The sequence below is a fragment of the Odontesthes bonariensis genome, chromosome 3 (genome assembly GCF_027942865.1).
Source record: "Odontesthes bonariensis isolate fOdoBon6 chromosome 3, fOdoBon6.hap1, whole genome shotgun sequence".
NCBI lineage: Eukaryota > Metazoa > Chordata > Actinopteri > Atheriniformes > Atherinopsidae > Odontesthes > Odontesthes bonariensis.
Window position 1 is genome coordinate 29567539 of NC_134508.1, and position 22536 is coordinate 29590074.

A 22536-nucleotide genomic window follows, 5' to 3' on the forward strand; every position below is an offset into this window, starting at 1 on the left:
GGCTTTTTATAGATACTCTTACTTCATTCTAAGAATGAACACTGATGGTATTTAAAGTAAAAAAACATTTGACTGATGCGTGTCTCTGGGGACTTTAGACTTCATTTAGACTTTTCCCAAAAGATGGTGCAGCTGCAGTTTGAATTGTTTCTAAACTGGGTGACAAGAAATCTTCTCCTACTAGAGATGGAGGAAGTGTTTTGATCCTGTACTCAAAAGTCTTAAAATAGCCACGGAAAAATAATTAATTATGGAGAAAAAAAATTATGTCATTAAAGTATTAAGGTAAAAGAGAATGTTTGATCCCTCAATGTTATTGAAAATTAGATTGTTGATGTGAAAGCTTCGGTGCATAAGTATCATGTTTCTGCTTTAGCAGCTGGAGGTGGATCCAGTTTGAACTATTCTATATGCTCAAGACTTAAAAATAAGTCTTTAGAGGCCTTGGATGATGAAAAGGAGAAGAATGTTCTGATGGTCAAGTCTGTTTTCAGTTTTGGCACTTATGTTTTGGTCCAAATTTTGATTTATGGTGAAATATATGATTTTAACATTTATTTAAATGAAATGGAAACATTCACATCTTAAATATGACCCAGACAACACACTGCTTCAGAATCCCCCCAAAAGTTGGAAACTAGTGCTTCAATATTTCATTTTAACACCGCTGTCCAAAATCTATTAACGAATAACTAAACCTGTTATGTAAATGTATCACACGGTAGATCCTTCTATGTTGTAATAAGAGTATAACTATAAAGTATTTGAGGAAATGTATACTTCTCGCTTTTGCCTGCACTCTTTGCTTATTACAGATTTTACACCCAGAAAGTAACTCATCTCCGAAATATGAGTAATGTTCAATCAAGTGCTGGAGGAAACGTGTAGCTGCTTTAGAATATGCAACGATGAATAAATCGCCTCCGTGTTTGTGTATGTGTGTGTGAGTGTGTGTGTGTTGCCGATGACACTCATCATTACTGTGCAGTCCGTTATCATGCAAACGATGCGGGACGAGCGGTCCATGTGTCATGCCCTTTTAAGAAAAACGAGAAACAGTCGGAGTGACGTCCGCTGCGCACAGACGCTGCCGGAGGCGAACTGACGAACTGACACTTGCGGAGCGGCGAAAGACAGCAAGCCAGAGACGGTGAGTGGAATGCCAAACTTTACTACATGCTAAACGCGGTCAAATAAGTCATTTGCGTGGGAGAGCGTGGCGTTGACACTCGCGGGACAGTGAGCACGCACGGCGGAGTGCGCGGCGTGTGCTTTATTTGTCGGGTAAATGGAAAGATTTGTCTTCAAGTAAAAAACCGGAGTGTGCACTCCCATTTTAGTCAAGGCCAGGCGGAAGGGCAGGTAACGTTAGCTTTTGGCTGTGCCTTTCCCGAGAAAATACATCGTAAGGCGGCTTGATTTAAAGCCTGCCACGTTTGGTCGGTGTTTAAATAATGAAACGAGCTTGGTTGCAGCACGTTTCTGACAGGCTAGCTGTGTTTGGATAAGGCGCAGGGGAAAGGAATGTGTCGGCTAGTTAGCTCGCCTGCTAACGAGCCGCAGCTAACGGTGTGAGAAGTGTCGGCGGCCCGTAGCAGGCAGTTAAGCTAGCTAGTTAGCGGCAATTTGCTAACTAGCTTCATAACGGGACTTAGGGTAGTTGCCGGGCTGAATCTAGATTGTTTGTGGACAGATGTTGTCCTCGATTGCCTAGATTATAGACTGTTATCGTAAGGATTTATCTGTAAGTAGGCTTAAGATATAAACAGAACTTGATTAATGTTGCGGAAAAATGTTGTGATGATTACACATCAACGCTGGCTACCGCTCTGTAGTGTAGTCGGAGCCACAGATTGCAGGGACTTAGCATGACCTGAAGTGATCAGCATATGCCACTGCCATAAGCAAATTAGGTAGAATCATAGTGAGATAACCCGAGACTTTCTCTTATGTGGGTTCTAGCTTTATGCCAGCCTGTTGTAGGTTATTTGTGCTATGAGGACAGTGATGTGAGACAGCAAAAGTGTGTACTTTATCCTCAATTTTATAAACACACAGCAGGTCAGCTGTAGTGACAGATATCAAAACTTCCTTGTGAAGTAGATCTTTCTGGAAAGAGGATGGTTGTAAGATGCATTTTATTCTGTGTTAAACGATGTTGCATATTTTCCTCATTCTCTCATATCTTACTGCAGCCAGGTTTGAAAGGTTAAAAATATGCTATAAAATCCCCATACCCCCTCTTTTTAGTAAGCCAGCCTGCTGTCTGGTGTCCTGAACAGGAACACAGGCTGGAAGGGGTTATTTTAGTTGGTAGCTACTCCTTTTCCATCCTATCAGCATGAAGCCTTCTTGCTCTTTGGAAAGAGGATGTGGTTACAGGTCAAGGCTTCCACCACACAGATGCATTCGGCTGACAGCATTTGACAGTTACCGTTATTTTGTCATAATAAAGTCACAGCAAAGCTTTGGTGCTTATTTGCAGTTTTGCTCTGACTCATGGGGGGCATTCGGCATGGTGGAGGATCTGAAACGGATGCTAAAGTTAAGGAAAGGGGTCATGTGGTTCTTTAAAGTTTTATATCAGATGTATGAGTAATTTTGATGGCAATACAAGTCAAACACTGGCTTCAGAGAGATTAACAGTTAACTTCTCTTCTCCACCTAAGGTTGATATCAGTAAGACTTTATTTCTCAGAAGCCTTGATTTCTGGAATGAAGTCGATGCAGTGGTAGCTATCGCACGTAAATATCCTCTCCCATCAGTAGTTAACACCATGAATGCATAACACTTCTTTTCTTAGCTTGTTCTGTTGGTAATGGCTTATTTTATAGGCTTGTAAATTCCTAATTTCCTGGGGAAGTTTATAAGGAAAAACCATGGAAGTAATTACAGTAAATTAGAGACAGGGTTAAGTTAAAAGGCTACAAACTAATTAATCTAGTTAATTACTTGGCTGATCAGACTTTTTGACAGCAGATCTTTACAAGCCACATTTGTAATTCAACATGCATTTAGATTAAAATTTGACACGCGAAGAAAGACATTTTGTTTGTTCTAAAGTGGGACAGTTTGTTTTTGGGAGATTCATTTCTGTACAGTCAGTGTCCAATAACACAGTTCTCTCCTGACATTTTAAATGAATTACTAGGATATTAGTAGGAAATACTACTTCTGTAAAATGTTGTTACTGCCCTCTCATCTTTATTACAACTCTGTCCTTGACAGTTTTTCTGCTGTCAGTAGAAGTTATTCCACTTAAGTTAGGGGCTTTTTTTTTTTGCATCAGCCCAACTTGAACAACTCCTCTGACGCTACAACTATCTCACCCTGTTTTTTCTGTTCTACCACTAAACAGCAAATGGAGGTATTTTTTCACAGCAATGCTCCTGGAAGTCACATGTGGCTGAGCAAGTAAGCAGATACCCATCAAAGCTGGTATCGTTGCTAGTGTAACCAGCGGATGTGTGCATTTTCACCATCCGCACTGGGTGGAAGATACAGAGGACGGCTGTCGATCATCCCATCCTGCTGAGTCAGTTGCTGTGACAGTGTTGCTGCTGTCAGATTAGCCTCACTAGACCAGGAAATAGTGGATCCTGGATGTTGGAGTTTATTTGTGAAACCTCCTTTCCCCTTAAATCAGATCTGCACTTTATTCAGACTCACATTTGCTGCATGTATTTGCCTCCAGCGCCACCTTATCCAATTTCCAGCCTTAGATGGATACATACCTTTGGCTTTAGTGGCTGAGTGATGCAGTGATGTCATGGTGGAGCATGTTTTCTGTGGCATGTGGCTTTCCCTCGCTCCTTATTTGCTGCCGTTACTACGAGAGGAACGGCAGCAGTGTGTTTGTTTTGTTGGAAATGACAGCGTGTAGTTGAGGGCAGTGAAGAGAGAGGTTTTGATTTTAAAGTCTGATGTCCTTAAATGGCCTGGTGTGTGTGTGCGGTGTGTTGGCAGGGAATGAAAAGCACAGAGTTGTATGTGTGGTGGTGTTAAAGTCTGTACGAGATGTCAAAACAAGGGCATCCTGTACAGTCTTTTTTTTTTTTTTTTTACTCGTGTAAAACAGTCTTAAGTTATGCATGGAAACTCAATAAGAAAGGAGATGAAGCGTTCCTTGTTAATTGAATATCAAGTAGAGTTTATTTTAGCTGTAATCAATAAGGCCATTTTAGTTGGAAGGTGGCGTTTGTGTCTTGGCAGGCAACAAGCTCAACCACTTTAACATTCTTGAATATGAATTAACATACTAAGGATGAGCAATGTCAACCCTCTCCTTTGGTCGAGCTTAACGAGACACTTTTATCCACAATCATTCCCTTTTTCAGTGGTTTTATGCTCACTGATGGAGTTGAGCTTCATCCATAAGCAAAAGTTCATCTTCACCAGTTTACTCCCAAACCACCCGACAATCTTCATGCAGCGTGAGAAATGCGGGGACTGTCATGAGAAAGCAAACACAGAAAAACGAGAGAAGAAGAGGTGGTTTCTGCTAGTTGGGCCACAGTCACCCATGTGTTTCTTTTCTTCTTTTTTTTTTTTTATAACATAGCTATTTTTGCTGGAATAAGCACTAACGGTTACATAAGAGAACACCATATCTGTATCAGTTCTCTCTTCAGCTGGGTGGTTTGGGCAGTGCAATTATGGGAAAATTTATTTTTATTTAAAAAACATTTGACTGGGCGTGAGACAGAGCAAAGCCAGACATAAACAAGAATGCACTTATAACTACCTTTGTGCAACTTTTTGCTTTTTAGAGAGGAAAGCGCACCACGGAAAAGGAATTTTTTTTCCTCTGGATCTTTAACATAAGACAAAAACTACAGCATCAGTGCAAAGCTGAGACCATCGCTCAATCCTGTTGTTTACATACTCTTTAATAAGTCAGAATTGGAAATGAAAATTACATCTCGACTGACTGCTCAGTTGTAGTTGTTGCTGATCAAACTTGTTTAAATGTGAGTAATATGGCACCAAGCTGGCATTGGTGCACATAAGGAGAAATGTACAGGGCTTATATTTTCTTTTTGCATTGAAAAGAACAAATGGAACATTTCTCTATTTAAAAGGTAATGTCCATTTAGTAAATATTGTACTACAAAATTAAAATCCACAAGTATTTGGCAGAGAAAAGTATATATATATATATGTGAGTCACAAGTGGACAGTATGCGGAGGTCACAAACCCTGGTCCTTTTGTTACATTTACATGGATGTATCTCACATAGGGACTGGATAGATGACCTGGGTTCAAATCCCCAGCATGAAAGGTACTACCTCCTTTAGTGGTCCTTAGGCAAGACCCCCTTACCTTACCTGCCTACCTGTAAGTCGCTTTGGATTTTGCTCCTTCTTCAAGGGTATTTAATGAAGGATGTAAACAGCTGGAGTTTGACAGTGTACTTTTTGGAGCAGAAGACGTCCTCTGTGACAACCTCTGAGGCAGTCACGTTATAATCTAACTTCCTCTGTCACAGAGCAGACATCTGACATCATCTGCTTTAACAAGGGTCAGGCCACAGCCTTCATACAAGAAAATGTGATGTGCTGCTAGCTGACAAGTGAATCCTAGCCTAAGTCTAAGAGTGACATTGTCTGTGTGACATTTGTTTATGTGACGCTGTGCACACACTTGACTCGAGCTCGAAAGTTTACACGAGAGAACGGCAGCGTGCGTCTCTAAAGCACTCGTGGATTCTTGTTCTTTTTCGTCTCTGTTCACTGGCTCCTCCTTAATTGTGCAAAGAGAACTTCTCTTTGTGTGTGCAGGATTGGGGGATATGAATTATTCACAGTCCAGGCTTCATGGTCGCTGCTTGTGATTGAAGATGGAGGTCCTTAGTCGTTTGCACGCCCCCTGAGAATTTCAGTGGAGTGATCTGTAAAAAGAAGGGGATCATCTTCTTCCCAGAATAGCTGATGACTAGCTTCTGATTGTTCACAGATTTGATGAGGGTTGATTATCAGGTGAGGCTACACTGTCGTCATTGGACCCTGATTTCATCATAAGCTACTTTTTATTTTCAACGCAGCGTTGATCCCAGTGAACTGCCCTTTTCAACTCATCATCCAAAAGCATTAATCTCTATTTTCAGCCCTACGGTTCATTAACACATAAGCTAACAGTCCTGAGATCTCAGCACGACGGTGGCTCAAGTGAGTGTTGGTAGCAAGGAAAAATGTGGTATTGCAGGATGATGCACATTGAGCTAAAACAGTTGACAAAAGGTTTCTATGCTTAAAGCATCCATTTGATCCCAGCCTTTCTGTGACTCTAGCTAGTAGTGACCCAGTTGGCGTGTCCAACTGACTCTACACTGCAGTGTGCCAGTGAGTTGAATCCTCCACATCCCTTAAAGGGGTATTCCAGTAATTTCTCAGTTTCCTCTCATCTCTGTTTCCACTTCCCTCAGCTGTTTTCTGTCAATCGGCATGGAGACAGACACCATATTGTGCCATTACAAACTCCATAAATGAGTGAGCGGCTAACATTTCTGACAGCAGGGTGTGTTTTGGTGTGTGAATGCCAGATGATTGTGTCATTTGGAGGAATATCTGCCAGATTCTTGTATCATCTCCCCTTTGGATCCTCCTTCACTCATTTTCACCACAGCTGGTTTGTGTTAGAGAAGGGTCACATACTCTTCACCTCCTCCACCCTGAAGCAGCTCCACTTATGGGTGTTCCCTCCATTGTTGTGCTCCGTTTTGTCCAAAACCTCCAGGAATGACTAGAATCCCTCCTTTCTGGAGTGGAGAAACTCGGAGACCAGACCTTTATTTTTTCTTAGAAAAACTTTCTCTGTGCAGAATTAGTTTCTTTTCACTTTTTAAAATATTTTTTAGCACTTATTTTCTTTTCCTTTGTCCCATTTTGCTACTCTCTTTTCATCCAGAGCAGACTGTTGGGCTGTCCAGTGAAGCAATCCCGCCATGCGTGAATACAAGCTAGTGGTGTTAGGCTCTGGAGGTGTGGGCAAGTCAGCTCTGGTGAGTATGCCCTCCTGATCCCCTTCCTGTCCGCCCTGCCTTTAACACCCCCCGCAGAGCATCTCCTGAAGACTTTGTAGATAATTACCAATAAAACGGCAAGACACTTTGCCAACATTTGAAGGAACTAAGTGGTAAAAGAACATAATGCAAAATTTGGGGGAATTCTGTTTTATTATAAGAAACTGCAAGAGCAAAGATTAACCGTCACTTTTTGTAAATTCACCATTTATTTTTCGCTTGTGTTTACTGACATTTGCACATGCTGTCCTTCCTCTTTGCTGGTTTTATATAGTGAAGATGCGTGATTGTGTCTACCATTGGGTAATATTGGACAGCTGCGCCAATTTTAAGCTCTTGGCCTCAGTCTGCGGTTCCAGCTAAAGAAATCCTTTTTAAATCCTGAAGTAAACACTCAAAAATGCAAGATTTGAACTGATTATTGCTTTTGTGGTGCAGAACAGAGACTGAACTTGAATGTTACTGTATCTTCTTGTCATTACAAGGTTCTCAGGGGGATCATGCATGTTGATGAAATGTTGCTAGCCAACATGGACCAGGTGTCAGTCGGGTTAATACATTGAACTGGAAGGATTAAGATGTTATCAGGTTAACCTGTTCAACCCCTGATGTAAACCTTCCACTAAGCACAGAGCTTTTTATAGCACAGTTCGCTTAGTCATGCAGTCGCTCATCTGTAAAATGAAAGTACTGGAATTTAGTTTTCTGCCACCATCTTGGCTGGAATGCCTTTCACCTTCATGAACATCCTTGCGCATTGATTTGAAATGTAATTTTTGTGTGTGTGTGATTTCTCTTACAGACAGTTCAGTTTGTACAGGGAATCTTTGTGGAAAAATATGACCCTACAATAGAAGACTCGTACAGAAAGGTGAGTGTCTCGTGAGAAGGGAGGAGGCAGATGGCCGGCTTTGAAACTAGCTGATTGTTTGCAGCTGCAGGTTCGCATCATGATAATGTCCTTGTGAACTTTCCAGTTCAACCCCTCCTCAGCTCTGCCTCTGAAATATTTTAGCCTATTTAGAGTGGATGAAGCACATGAGTGCCTAAACAATGAATGGGCTCAACGAAATTAAGCCTCACACTGTTTTCGTGTGCTTTTTACAGCAAGTGGAAGTAGATGGGCAGCAATGTATGCTTGAAATTCTCGACACAGCCGGCACAGTAAGTGAACTTTGTCATTAAAAGGTTTAGCAATATCCTGCTTTGCTTTAAGTGCTCCTAAATTCATCTACTGAACTTACATTAGATATAACACGTGAGAGATGAAACCATTTTTATCGTACAAATGGATGAGCTGAAGTTGCATTCAAAGATTTAGTTTTTATGTCATGACCTGACACTGATACATCCATGTGGCAATAAATGCCCAACTCATACCTCCACTGTATGGGTTTTATCCTAAAGGGATCTGAATAAAGTGCTCCTGTTTATAACTGTTATTAATAATATGTACGTGTTTGCTGACCACACAAACGTCGCACATGTTCTAATAGCTTTCAGATGAAAATCATCAGATGATACTTCTGCGCTGCAGGAAAATTATATTTATAAAAGGAAAGAAAAGAATGACTTAATGATTTAAGTCAACCAGTAACTTTTCCTTGAGTAATCAATGCAGTTTGTAAAATATCCCCCACTGGTTAAATGTTAGTTTCAGAGAGCCTCTTCTGGCCCGTTGTGTTTTTTTTATGTGACAAACTCTACATAGAGTCCACAATCATTTTTGTAGAGAAGGATGAGCAGAAGCTGCAAACATGAAGTCATCAAACATTTTCGATTTTGCCTATAGATCGATTCGTTCAGCTTATTTATGTGGAGTGAGTTCCACAAATTATTATTTGAGTGCAGATCATATCTAAGATGGCAGAAGTGTATGTCGGAGCTCACGGCCTGTGCTCTTTTTCCCTCCTCCAATTTAGGAACAGTTCACAGCAATGCGGGACTTGTACATGAAGAATGGCCAAGGCTTTGCCCTGGTATACTCCATCACAGCACAGTCCACCTTCAACGACCTCCAAGACCTGAGAGAACAGATTCTACGAGTAAAGGACACGGAGGATGTAAGTATACTGTTTTCGAATGGAGGGTGCCAATGTTGACAACAACTTTTCCCATCTTTTTTTCTTCTATATATATTTTGATTCTTCTGTTTTCTTCAAAGTAATATAAAAAGCTACATATGTCAATAGGCTCCGCATCCTGTATTGTTCAGATATGATTACACTGTTGCTATGGTCACCATTATGCATTTCAATTATTCCATCTTATTCAGGTAATTAAAATCTGTATTTCTACAACATGATGCAGGTGATGTCATGTATGAGTTTTCTTTAAACGGTTAGAAATCGGTGTGATCTGATTGAGCACAAGTTCACAACATTATGCTTGTTTTTGTGTTTTTATTATTTCATCATTTGACAAAGACACAAAATACTGCTGCCGTTCTCCTCAGTAACATTCCAGAAAGAAGCCAGATCATTTTGTATTACGAGGGGATGTTAAACACTTTATTTTCTTGATATTGCCACATACAATGTGGTTTTCTTTAAGCTTACCCCTTGGCTTGGGTCTGTAACACTGAGGGGAAAAGAAAAGAGGATGCGTCGACTCGTTTTTAAAGTTTCTGTTTGTTAGGGGCACATTTCCATATCTCGGTTTCTCTGGTAAATTGGGAAGCTGTTGGAGTGAGTAAGCCCTCCATCTCCTCTGGTGAAGCAGATAATGCGTCAGCAGGATCTAAGATGCCCTTTTTTGGTGATCTCTGGAGGGAGCGAATGTTACCATAACCCTCTCCCTTGCTCTGTCCTTCCCCCCTCTGTTTCTTTCCCCCCTCAGCCATCTATATTTCCCCTCTGTAGCCTACATATGTACCACTCTGTCCTCCATGCTCTGTATTTCTGCCAGTATTCACTTTTTTTTTTTTTTTTTTTTACTGGCCTTTTTATGCGCCTGTTGCTTTGTAACCCCCCCTTTCTTCTCTATGGCCTTCCTTGTGGTCTTACTGTGGTCTGGCACTCTGTTTGGGTGATTGGACTGTCAGGGATGATGTGCAAGGAAAGCCTCAGCTCATCAAAAGCGAACTGGATTGTTAGGCTGTGGTACTTCATTAGAGCCTCTGTGGTTTAGGGACTGAGGTTAGCCCCAGGCTAACAGATGGATTGCAGGATCCGTGGCTCCTCCACATGCAAGAAAGCAGTTCACGTTCCTTTTCTACTGGAAGCATGTTTCCTTTGAACACATTCTTCAGTTTCAGCAGATTTACTTATCTGGTTGTTACATTCTCCCAGCCATCAGCTCAGAGGTAATTTAAGCCTTTACCTATAATAACAGTGACATCTGTTTATCTTTCTTTGCCCCTTCCTGGAATGCACAACCAAAGGAAAAGCTCAGCATGTTTTCTTGTGATCTTCCACAAAGACAGATTTTCTTATTTGGAGAAAACTTCCCAGCTATTGCAGATGTAAAGCAGAGAATGTGGTTGCTGCAACAGCTGTTCTTTTTCTCAGCTCTACCACGCGCCATTTACTGCAAGGCTGGCGAAATGCACAGATGCATTTATTGCCAAGCTCAATTAAAACACCTTTTAACAACTGTACACTACACAGTAAGGTCAAGCTCCTTGCGGAGGTAAATGGAGAAAAATGAAGTGAGCAGTCACCAGGATATTAAAAGCTGGCTTCCGTTACTTCCCTCCACAGTTCTTGCGTAAGAGGTCTTATGACTTTTCCGGGCCATCTCCGTTAGGCTGTGTGTCTTGTATAGCGCTAACTCAATGCTTGTGACTCACTGCTCCATTTGAAAGGACTGGCTTCATTCATTTCCACAGGTCTATGCTCTCCTTTTTTTGTATTCCCTGCAATCCAATCTTCGGCATGCCGTTGTGGGCGGGATAGAACCTGTCTGAAGCATGTTATTGGTGTCTGAGCAGCTTCTCTGTGGGCTGTGTGGATTCTTCAAGTAGGCTAATGCTGCCTTGTGTGCTGCTGACACTGAACATTTTTTTCTTCCTTGCATTCCTCCATCCTTCCAACCGTTTTGCCATTTGTTTTTTTTCAAATCCCAGCATGGCTTAGAGTTTGTGTTAGGAAGGCATGGTTCTCCCAGGACCCCTGGGAGAAATGTTGCTCAGCAGTCCAGTGTGAGCGCTTGTTTGGATATCAAACATCAAGAAGCAACCTCTGTGGGGTTAATCTAAACATCTCAGTTTCCTGTCGTCTGCCTCTTAGAGAAACCATGTGAGAGAGAGAGAAGGGGAGGGGGGTTAGGGGCAGTCTTCTCCCTTACATTGTCTCAAGGAGGGCTACCGCACTACCCAAGTAGCAACCACTGACAGTAGGATGTGGATGGGAAAAGGTTTGGGTATGTCTGAATACAAACATATTGCTTAGAGATGCCCAGTTTTTCCCAATCTCCAAAACATGTCTGGGGACCATTTCTGAACCTGATAGAAGCAGTGAAGGCAGGATTTCCCAAGCATGATTTTTTTTTTTTTTTTTTTTTTTTTTTTTTTTTGCATGCCTGCCCCAAATAGATTCCCTCAGCTGATATATTATTGGCGCCTCTTGTGCTGCATGCAAAACTTTCCACTGGCTGATTGTTTGTTGCTAAGTTGTACCGCAAACAGAAATATCCTGTGAAGTCTTGTGACAATAGCTGCAGTCTTCTAAATACTTGACACTTGAACCCTTTTCTGCTGCCGTAGAGTATATGCTCGGTTTGATGAACCAAGTTTAATTGTTGAAATGCACTGCGTACCAGATGAAAGCGCACACACAAACATTCGTACATTATCATCATTCCACAGAGCAGTCGGAGCATGGAATCCAGCAGAAATGTTCGAAAACATTCAGGAAGGAAAGCGATGTTATCCTGGCTGGGCGGGGCTGCCATGACTTCCTCCGGGCCTGCATTCCCCCTAGATAGCTCGTCAGGAAACAGCAGGCAGGATGAGACGCATCCCAACACCCCAACAGTCCTTTCTGTGCTGACTGTGACAGTCAGGATGGGAATTCTGCCCAAAATATTATTTTTTCCTCCAAAAATGTTGTTCTCTTGACCTTGTTAAAACAGTTGAATGGATAAAAGAAGAAGTTTCGTGTGTGAGATTCCACAACCAGCTGCACTTTCGTAGGCTTGTCGTTTAGAAATGATTTACTTTTTAAAGAAACGGAACAAAAAGCTGCCAAAGTTGCAGAAAAAGTTTCTGAACTCTTTGGAATTGCGAGGATTTCTTCATCAACTACTTAGAAGTTGAAGTCTGTCATTAATTTGAGTCAAAATTATAATGAAGCGTAGCACAACAAAGCTAATAACACGCAAGCAGTTACATTGTTGGTCTTTTTTTCCCCCCACTAAATACTGAGTAATTATTTGCCATACAGTCTCGGAAACATTTGTGACCCTCTAAGCCAGCTACTTCTCCAAAATCTCCAGTTAACCGTGTCTTTATCGCAACACCACAGGATGTCAGAAGAGGCATGATTGAGATGCGTGGAACTGGAAAAAATACAATACAAGCATTTCTAAAAAAAAACCTGGGTGGCCATGCATCCCAATAAAGAAATGAACAAATATCAGGATTGTGGTGAATGTTAAAGTTTAATGTTGTGAGGTCCAACATTTCCCGCAGCATAATGGTTGATCTGATGGCTAATTTCTCCGTCATCCCTCTGGTGTTTGGATTGTCTGCTTGAGCTTCCGCACATCTCTTGTGTGTGTGCTGCGTGGAGTTTTATCTTATGTTGTAACTTTTGCCACTCGGAATATTGGCCCTACACGTGCTATAAATTGCTTTCTTGGTATTCTGAAAGTCTCCATATAAATGACATGCTGTGTTGCAGATTGCAGTCACTCCCTTGTAAACGAATCTAGTTCTGCAACAACACTGGTTATAAGCTTCAGCCAATGTTTTTATAATGTACATGTGTGTTGCATTTACATTGTTATCAAAGAATTAGAAATGTTGCCATATTTTTATTTTTTTAAATTCCACATTTATTTTCTGGTTTATGCTCAAAAAAGGCTCTTATTATTACCGTATCTACTATTTCAGTCATAATTTTCCTTTTCTTTATTCCATCTGCATTTGTTTAGTTTTTTTTTATTAGCTCACTTGTGTTTTGGTGGTTTAGTGATTTTTGGGTCCCTCCTGTGCTCCTCAAACTCCTTATTTCTGTCTCCTAAGTCATACAAATTTTCAACGAAACTCCACTCCCATCCAGAGTGAGTTTGGTTTGCAGCCAGTTAGAATGGAGCAAGACATTGGAAGTGTAGTGTGATTATTGTTTGTTGTTCAGCTATAGAGACCACACATTGCCCTTTACACAATGGAAATGGACTTCAGGAATGTGTGATATACATCTTTATAGTGAGTCTTCCTTCCATTATTAACAAATGTGCTACAGCTGCTGTCTCAATTGTGCAACAGCATGTTTTTCCTCTTTCCATTAAAGAGCGATATATATGGTCTTTATCCCAAGCTGCAGTCTTTATTGTGGCATAAGAGAATTTGTTATATTCATTATGTAGTATTATGCCTTTGCTGGACATGAAGCCCCGGGCCGCACCTCCAGCCAGTCAGAATGTTGTCCTGAATAATGCAAAAGTAATGTAAATGAATCTCAAAACAGCCTCCAGGACTGAGGTGAACATGGGTTGGAACTGCCAACCTTTAGTAAACAAAATCTCTCGCATATGATAAAAATTTAGATGTACCTTGCATACGGACTCATTTTCTCTCATCTGTTTCAGGTGCCGATGATCTTGGTAGGGAACAAGTGCGATTTGGAAGACGAGCGCGTGGTGGGGAAGGAGCAGGGCCAGAATCTGGCCAGACAGTGGAACAACTGTGCCTTTTTAGAGTCCTCTGCTAAGTCAAAGATCAACGTCCTTGATGTGAGTAAACAAAGAACAGGTGACACCAGCCGAAATATCAGGAGGTCACTCAAAAGGGTTATTCTGTTAGTATTATTAAAAAACTTTTAGTCCACGTTAGATTTGCCAGGTGACTTATTGTAATCCGTAGAATTCTATTTGATTACGACAAGTACAGTTAAGATGTGCTACAGCCTCGTTGAACCCTGAGACTCAAATCCACTTAGCAATGAGGCTTCATGGGACTGCTTAAAGGTACAACGGTGTGGGAGGATTGCTTGTGTGAAGGGTACATGTTTACCGACGTAACAGCCAATTTGGTTAATTCTTGTGTCTACTCTCCCAGATCTTCTATGACCTGGTCAGACAGATAAATAGGAAAACGCCAGTGGAAAAGAAGAAGGCTAAAAAGAAATCCAACTGCGTCCTGCTTTAAAGACACCCCTACCCTCTCCTGCCCCTGCAGCAGCTCTGAGCCAGGTGAGTGTGTGTGTCCACAAGTTAAAAAGAACAGCATGCACCCATGCTGTAGGCATATTCATGAGGTCATAATTCATAGACGAACTGTCAGGTTGATTAATGCTGTGTAATAGTTCTGATCTTCCTGTGCTGTCTCATGATGATGGAGCCTGCATCAGTCATAGTTAATCATTCATCTTGATCTTTTGCAAGTTTCTTTGCTAAGCTAAGTCGAATTTGCACAGCACAAATGAGTAGATACTATTAGATACTATTAACAGTAGATACTGTCCCTCCTGAACAACCTGAGCACATGAAATTACAGACACGAGATGCCAGTTAGAAAGGGATCTTCCCCTCCAGGCATATAAGGACACAACAGAGGGTGCCAGTAGAGAAAATTATTTCTAGAATAGAAGTTTCTGTAATGTAACATATTCGGTCAGGTGTGAGGAACACCTGGCCTGACCCTGATTCATCTAACTGGACCCAGGGAAGTGAATGCAATGAAAGTGTTCAGGTAATGCAGTGCTTCTGCTGCACTCTGGGTCAAAGGTGTGGTCATTGTTTGATCAGGAACCGTTTCATGTGACGGCACACGAGTCAGACTTCTTATGTATTAGTTAGTTGTGAGAGATGTCATGTTATTTCTATAAGCAGCTGTCTGCCTGTGGTGAAAGTGTGAATAGCACTGTCTGCATCAGAATTACCGGTGAATGAATGAGTCACAGTATGTTTGCGAGATTAAAACTTCAGACCTCAGCAAACTGCCACAGCTGGTCATGGCAGAGGAAATCCTGGTCTGTCATCATGTAATTTCCCCATAAAAATCCGAATCGCTTTGTCTTTGTTACATTTTTTTTCTTTCCTCCAGTCTGACCAGATGTGGTTAAATGAGGGAGCCTGAAAAAAGTCACGCTCAGTAAAACAGTCTGTTACTACTGATCTTTTTAAACAGACAAGCTGAGCTTTAAACGTGAGGCCAATTTACTTTGGCTTCAAGCCCTCATTTTTAAGGGTTTTCATAGGTTGTGATGGTGACAACAAACCAAAAGCAGTCATGTCGCAGGTTTAAATTTAAATCGGAACGATGCAAATGTTGAACATTCTCTAAATGAGAAATAAAAGCATGTTATTCATCTGCAAAGTAGCTCTGCCCTTAATTTGTGAAGGACACTGCATGGAAAACTCACTGCATATGCATCTGTTCATCCCTGCTTTGTCTAATTTTAACTCCCAACACTTCTCTAGTTCAGAGTTGATATTCACTACGAGCTCCAGATAAGGTTCAGCCTCTGTAAGCTCATCCCTCACTAATTTACAGAGTCAAAGTAAGGAATGTTTCCTCACTGATGTGGAAAATCTCCTCCTGTGGACGACTTTGGGTTTAATCACTTAAGGAAATCTTTTCAGATCCGATGTGTATCGCCCTCACATGGAGGTTACTGAGTAGGGCCTCAGTGTTTCCAAGCAGGGGAGGTGGTGAAGCCTAAAGGCTTCAGAATTCTTATAAAGACACTAGGTTGTATAGCACATCATTTGACCTTCTTTTAAAGGCCAAAGTATTTGTGCCTTTGGAGTCTGAACTGGTGCACGGTCTGGGATGGTGTCGCATTGAGGTACTCGCATATATGCATTAAAAGTGAAAAGAGGTCGCTGTGATAAGAATAAGGGAGTTAGTTAAGGGAATTAAAGGGCCGTGCTTTGAAGTAACTCAACTGGTCAGTGTCTTTAAAAAAAAAATCAGTCAGAGACAGGTTTGTCCGACAGCATGTGGCTTATTTTTGTTGTTAGTCTGATTCATTTGATTATTAACTTGTTTGTTTGTGTTTTTTTTAACTATCTGACAGCTATATGTCTGCTCTTGGTTAAAAATGTGTCGCCTTTAAAGGTCAGTTTTTCATTCATCCTTAGTCTAATTCTGCCAGCACAATGGCTGACCTTATGTAATGTCACTTGATCAGTATGTATCTACTGCCATCGCTGTTAATAAACTATAAACTATCCAGGCACCGTCATCCATAAAGTATGCAGGTCAGAGCAATGAATTATCCACTACTGTGTCACCTTTTACATATTGTTCTAACAGTAAAGATGGCGTAAACTGGGAAATGGCTGCAAAACAAACAAAAAAGATGTGCAAGAATGACAAGTTAAAAGATGCCAGCTGACGTTGGTGCATGAGAAAATATTCAGATATGAGATGCAACATGAAAGAAGCGGGATCGATGCTGGAGAGTCGCAGGGGGTTTTATTGCCCGTACACACATTTAAAACCAGAGTTTTCAGAGCAAAACATCAGCGTCTCCAAACAACACGTCACGGCCAACTGCAAAGATTTTACTTCTGCTTTCTGAAGTTACTTTTAACTTGCTGAGAAGGAGCAGTGTTTCCCGCATGAAATTGCTTAGTCAAGGTGGTGAGTCGTCGGCCGGGACCAGGGGTTTTGCGCGGATAGCGTTCCGTCAGGTGGCGGGTACTTGGAATGGGACGGGGGCTGTTAGAGCAATAACGAAGCTGTTTAAGAGCTGTAACACTTTTTTATTTACATTATTAACTATTTACATTAACAACCAGTAGGTGTCGCAATTCAATGTTATCAATGCTGTCTTTTAATGTCTGAGCCTGGCAAAGCATTATTACTTCGGTTTAAAAAAAAAAAAAAAAAAAACTGTTTTTTTTTTTTGGGAACGTTGGCAAGGCGGCAGTGCGAGTTTGCTAAGGCGGCCGCCTTAACTATAATGCGCTGCGGGAAACACTGAGGAGAATAAAACTTTTCTATTACCGATAACGCTAGATTAGTGAAACAGACAGTGTCATTGTGCCCAGCCCAGACACCAGAGTCACCAAACCACCCACTGCGTTCCTCATCTGAATCCATCTGTGCTGGTCAGTCAGAGGTCCAGAGTGTGTTAGAGTGGGGCCTCTTGTCAGCATTACCCGGGGCGGTGTCTGCACCCCCACACAGCCAAGCTCACACGCTGGCCAGCCCAATGAACCAGCGCTAACAGGATTTTAGATCCACTGTTCCACTGCTCACAACACACCAGCTCATTCAGTGTGAGGGGTGTAGGCGTTACAGTGCCAGCCACAGACGGACACACAGAGAAGTTAATGGAACATTTCACTTGGTGGCCATTTTCCAGCATGCTGACCTCATGAGCTCTGAACCAGGAGTCTATTGTTTTGATTATCACTGTGTTCACTGGACAGGAATTTTTCAGGGAGCCGATACTTGATACAATGGTATATTGATTTTTAGAACGCTATTCTTTCAATTTTTGAAGCTTGAAGTTTTGTCTTTAAAGCCTGTCCCTTTGTAAAACATATAAGAATATTTCACACATATCTAGACAAACCATGTTTGTAGAACTTATGAACAGTAGAGACAGCAGGAAGTGGCCTTCCAGTTTGAATTTTTCACTTTTTTTTTTTTTTTTAATGCAGCAGACCTCCCAGGCGGACTCCTTCACTGCAAACATTTCATTATGTCAAAGCAGCAAAAGTACACCTTGAACCATTAACATTAAACATGGCTGCCATCCAAAAATGTCCCAAAATAAGCCATGTTGGTGATGCAGTGATAACGGCACAGTCCCAAACCTGGAATACAAAATGGAATGCAGCCATTATTAGTTCTTTTTTTATAGAACATGATGGAGCTAGGCTGCACAGCGGTGTGGTGGTTAGCACTGTCGCCTCACAGCAAGAGGGTTCCAGGTTCAACTCCCGGCTGGGGCCTTTCTGTGTGGAGTTTGCATGTTTCCCTGTGTATGCGTGGGTTCTCTCCTGGTGCTCCAGCTTCCTCCCACTGTCCAAAAACATGCATGTTAGGTTAATTGGTGTCTTTAAAATTGACCTTAGGAGTGAGTGTAAGTGTGTGTGGTTGTTTGTCTGATTTGTCTCTGTGTGGCCCTGTGATGGACTGGCAACCTGTCCAGGGTGTACCCCGCCTCTCGCCCGATGACCGCTGGGACAGGGTCCAGGCCCTGGGTATGGAAAATGGATGGATGGATGGATGGATGGATAGATGACGGAGATAAAACGCAGACACAGCATCCCACCCTAACGTTGAAGCAATCGTTTCAGTGGCAGCAGGTGGATTGTATTAATTCGAGCCTTATGCCTGTTTAGTGAATTTAGAGTGAAATGGCCAATAAAGCAGGGTATGCATAAGGGTAGGGCTACATTGGTGAGTGCTGTTTATTGGGATTAAGCTGTGATTCCCAAACCAACGGATGGGAATCACTCTGGCTTCATCCATCTATTTTATAGTGTTCAGAATCAGTCAAATGCCCTGACTGTCCCTTTTTGATGGAAGGATGCCCTACATATAAGACTGCAAACTCAGCCACTCAAGGTGTCAGCTTGGCATTCTCACTCCTCCCTACACTTTCACTCTGCTCTACTTTCTATGTAATTATTGGTTTAAACCTGAGGCAATTAGAACTGCCTACCAGTAGCTTTGTGTTAAACCACGCAAACCTTGTAATTACAGCTTAAAAAGCAGCATAACCTGAGGAAAGTGACTTGCTTGCTGTGAAGGACAAGCAAGTCACTCAGTGTCTCTGAGTCAAATAGCATTTTCCTGGGCTTCTTCACACCATCCTGGCCTCACTTTTTGCTTCAGACAATAAATGATGGATGAAAATGGGTAACAAGCACTAAATTCAGTCCACGTCTATGCACCGCTTTCAGGTAAAGATGAAACATTTTATGTGTTTTTGAAGGCCTTGTGGTTTCATCTCTGAAACCTCTAACAGAAAAAAAAAAAAAAAAAAGGTGAACATTAGGGTATAAAATGTGCTGATGTCTTTACTTTTTGTTGTGTGACAGCTTTGCAAATTGACATGTGAATCAGTTGTTGGAGGACACTAACTTGCAGATCTTTGAAGATGTTTTTGAGGGTCGGGTGTAGCAGGGCTAAGCGCATTGATGATGAATGCTGTCTTGCAGAAATGCTGTAATGAAGAACTGTTGCCCTGATTGGAACGTGCCAGCATTCCAACAGCCCCGCCCCCTCCCTCCATCAGCCATAAACGGTGAATCAGCTGACTGAACTGCTCCTATCAAAGCCGAGGATGACCTATAAGCGAGTAAAGAGAAAGGACAGTAAGAGAGGGGGAGAAGACTCTGGTCTCTCGCCTCTGAGGACTTTCCTCTGTGTCTCAGTATCAGTGTGAACCCTGAACGGACAGTCTCCAACATTTGCACCAACAAACAGAACCACAAAGTTTTGTGAAAGTTTTAAGACATAAACAAAAAAAAAGGTGTCCGTGAGCTGCCTAAATGGCCATAGAGCAGCCCCTTATTTTCTTCTTCTTCATCTTGTTCTTTTTTTTTTTTTTTTTTTCTTTTTTTTTTTTTTTTGACAGTTTAACAAAAAGAAAATAACAGCGTTAAAGAAGGAAAGCAAAATTAGAACTTGGATTCAGTATTTTTCATCTTTTTCAGTATCGATCTCGTATTTGAAAGACATGGAAGTTGACCTCCTTTAGTTGTATGATTATAAATATTCTACAAAAACAAGCATGACAAAATGCATCAGTTATTACGTGTAGATGTTTTCAAGTAAAATCAAGTGGAAAAGTGAGAATTTTTTTATAGCCATACACCTACTCTCCATGCCTGTCATGTCAGTGATGATAGATCAAGGTCTATAATATGTATTATTTTTATTATATATTTTTCTTTGTTCGCCCTGTTGTTCATGGACTTCTTTCTGCAAATATCTCTCTGATGTGACTTAATTTTATACTCAGTCACTGGGATTTCATAGCTCCCATAATATATTCTAATGCCATTTTTTTTGCATAATAATGCTTCAGAAAAATGGGTCTTTTATAGAAGAAATATGGGGAAAATAAGGATTGATTTCTATGTCTCTTGAAGCTGAAATATATTATACTAAACCAACTCTAATAATGCTTCTTGTGTTTTTCTGTCAATGATGTTCCAGCTTTTATGGATTATTAAAGTACATTTTAGTACATTTTTCATTATACTGGTCAATGTATTTTTGTGAATTAAACTTTTATTCGAAGTGGATTTGACTTATTTGAGAGCAGTGTTGGCAACTTTATGTAGAACATAAATAGGAATTGTGTGTGAAATTTTTGTAAGCATTAGTTTAGTATTAATTCTATGAAGTGCAACCATTTTTTTTTTTATGGATTAATACCTGGTTTTGCTCCATGTTTTACATTACTCTGCATTGCCTTTGATGACCACTAGATGTCAGTAAATAAGCAGAAATGATGCCTGTTCGTTTCAGTGCGATGGCACTGAGCATGTTTAGAAACCCTTTTTCCCAGCAGTAAACTACATAATGTAGCTCAGTGGGACAGTCCTCTACAATTGAAATGGCACACAGTACATTTTGAACGTCATAATTCCTCTTCACACTGAGTATTATGGGTGTTGGGAAGATGGAGGGCTGGTACATTTCTTACACATTGCAGGCTCCTTTTCAATCCTTCTTTTTCAGCTGAAAAAGAGGATTTTTGATAATCTTCTCTCACTGATTTCTTAGTGCAAAGGGAAGGAAAGGAATTTAAACATCATAACAGAAGAAAAGTTGAGGGCTACATTAAGTGAGGGAAACGTCTTTGGAATAACTGTTCATTTTAAATGATTACTTTATACAAAGGGAACAGGTGAACACTTCATCATAAACTGGTATAAAATGCCGTGCTAAATGCTGGTTGAATGGTTGAAGATCGCTTGCACTTGTTCATTTTAAATAGGCTGATTCAGAAATGATTGGAAACCAGCACAATTTTCATCTCTTTGTAATAAAATTTACTTTAAACTTGTGCCATAATCTGTGAAAGTTGATTGGACAGTGCTTCACAGCGCATTGACTGATAAAAAAGAAATGATGCAGAAAAAGAAACCAGGGGGTTTTGAGGCTAGAATAGTTGGATGTACTCCAATGGCTGATCCAATCGCATGAGCTCAGCCCAACAAGCTGTGTTTCCTTTGCTGAAAACATAACGAAAGGCAGAAAGAACCAAGAACAAATATTTACTGAAGATGCCTGCAGTGAAGGTCTGGGAAAGCATGAGTCAACTATTGCTGCAGTCATATCCTTTATAAAGTATTAATTATGCATATTCTATATTTGGTTTAATTTTCCAGTCACATTTGAGCTTCTAAATAAAAAGTGTATTTATATTTATATATATATATATATATAAATAAAAGAAGTTTTAACTGTATGTATGTTTAACCGGAGTCTGCATTTTAAGCCTATTCTTGGAATACAAGTGTAAAATCTGCTAGATTCGCCAAAACAGCTTAAATAACAACAAGTCAGTGTCCAAATATTTCTGTAGACGGATATATAAACATAGATTTAGATCCCTTGATTAACTGGTTTGAAAGTTTCTGTTTTTAATGGGTCAGGACAGTGGGCCGGCTGGTTTAGCATCCAGACTTCTTAATTACAGAACCCTTTGATACACACAGAACGTGGTTCAGCACTGTCTTACTGAAATAAGCAAAACTTTCAATGAAAAGACATTACATTGGCAGCAGGTGTTATTCCCGATGTGAAAATGAAAACACCCTCTTCAGACGAGATAAGAAACGACTGATAAGCCAACTCTTGGCTTTTTGTGCGTTTATTCAGGTCAGACCCTATAAAGGAGCATTTCCAACACCATCAAGTCTTGGCAGGAAGGAAAAGCTAGAAAAGTGATAAAAGCAATACTATTTATATTGCCCTGAGACATAGTCTTCGTTACCATGGTTTCAGACATTACATAAGCAAAACAGGCCAAACTAGTTTGGGCCAGAAGCAAGAAAAAGTTATAATCTAAAGAGTAAAATGTGAACAGTCACAATTTATGAACTGAAGGGACAAACTGTCACAAAGTGCTTATTTTCTTTAACAGCTGACAACGTGGTTATATCATTCATTATTGATTCCTTCACCTGCCACATGCACTGACCCTCCCCTTCCAAATACCATCGCAGATGGTGGTTTGAAACTGTGTGCTGGTGGTCTCACATTTGTTCACCTTCTTTTCTGTGCGTGGTGACTTGTATTTGCAGATTCAGCAGAAGACTGTGCTGCCTGACGATAATAGATACTGAAGATCCCTTTTCATTCTCACTTTGTGCATAGAGATTTCTCTAGATTTTCTGAACCTTTTAACTACATTCTGTGAAGAG

The 22536-nt window shown here is 40.9% G+C and overlaps 1 protein-coding gene across 2 annotated transcripts; it reads left to right on the top strand.

The window, feature by feature from the left end:
* Positions 1 to 1042: 1042 nt before the first annotated feature.
* Positions 1043 to 21173, top strand: LOC142377411 (ras-related protein Rap-1A-like). Of its 2 annotated transcripts, none has more exons than XM_075461498.1 (8): positions 1043 to 1150; positions 6909 to 7002; positions 7826 to 7894; positions 8131 to 8187; positions 8946 to 9086; positions 13777 to 13920; positions 14246 to 14379; positions 19315 to 21173. In XM_075461498.1, the coding sequence occupies exons 2-7, from the start codon at positions 6946 to 6948 to the stop codon at positions 14333 to 14335; spliced, it is 558 nt and encodes a 185-aa protein (XP_075317613.1). In that variant the 5' UTR covers positions 1043 to 1150; positions 6909 to 6945; the 3' UTR covers positions 14336 to 14379; positions 19315 to 21173. The 2 variants fall into 2 exon arrangements, with proteins under 2 accessions (XP_075317613.1, XP_075317614.1); XM_075461499.1 differs by having other exon boundaries at positions 1045 to 1150; positions 6914 to 7002.
* Positions 21174 to 22536: the final 1363 nt, after the last annotated feature.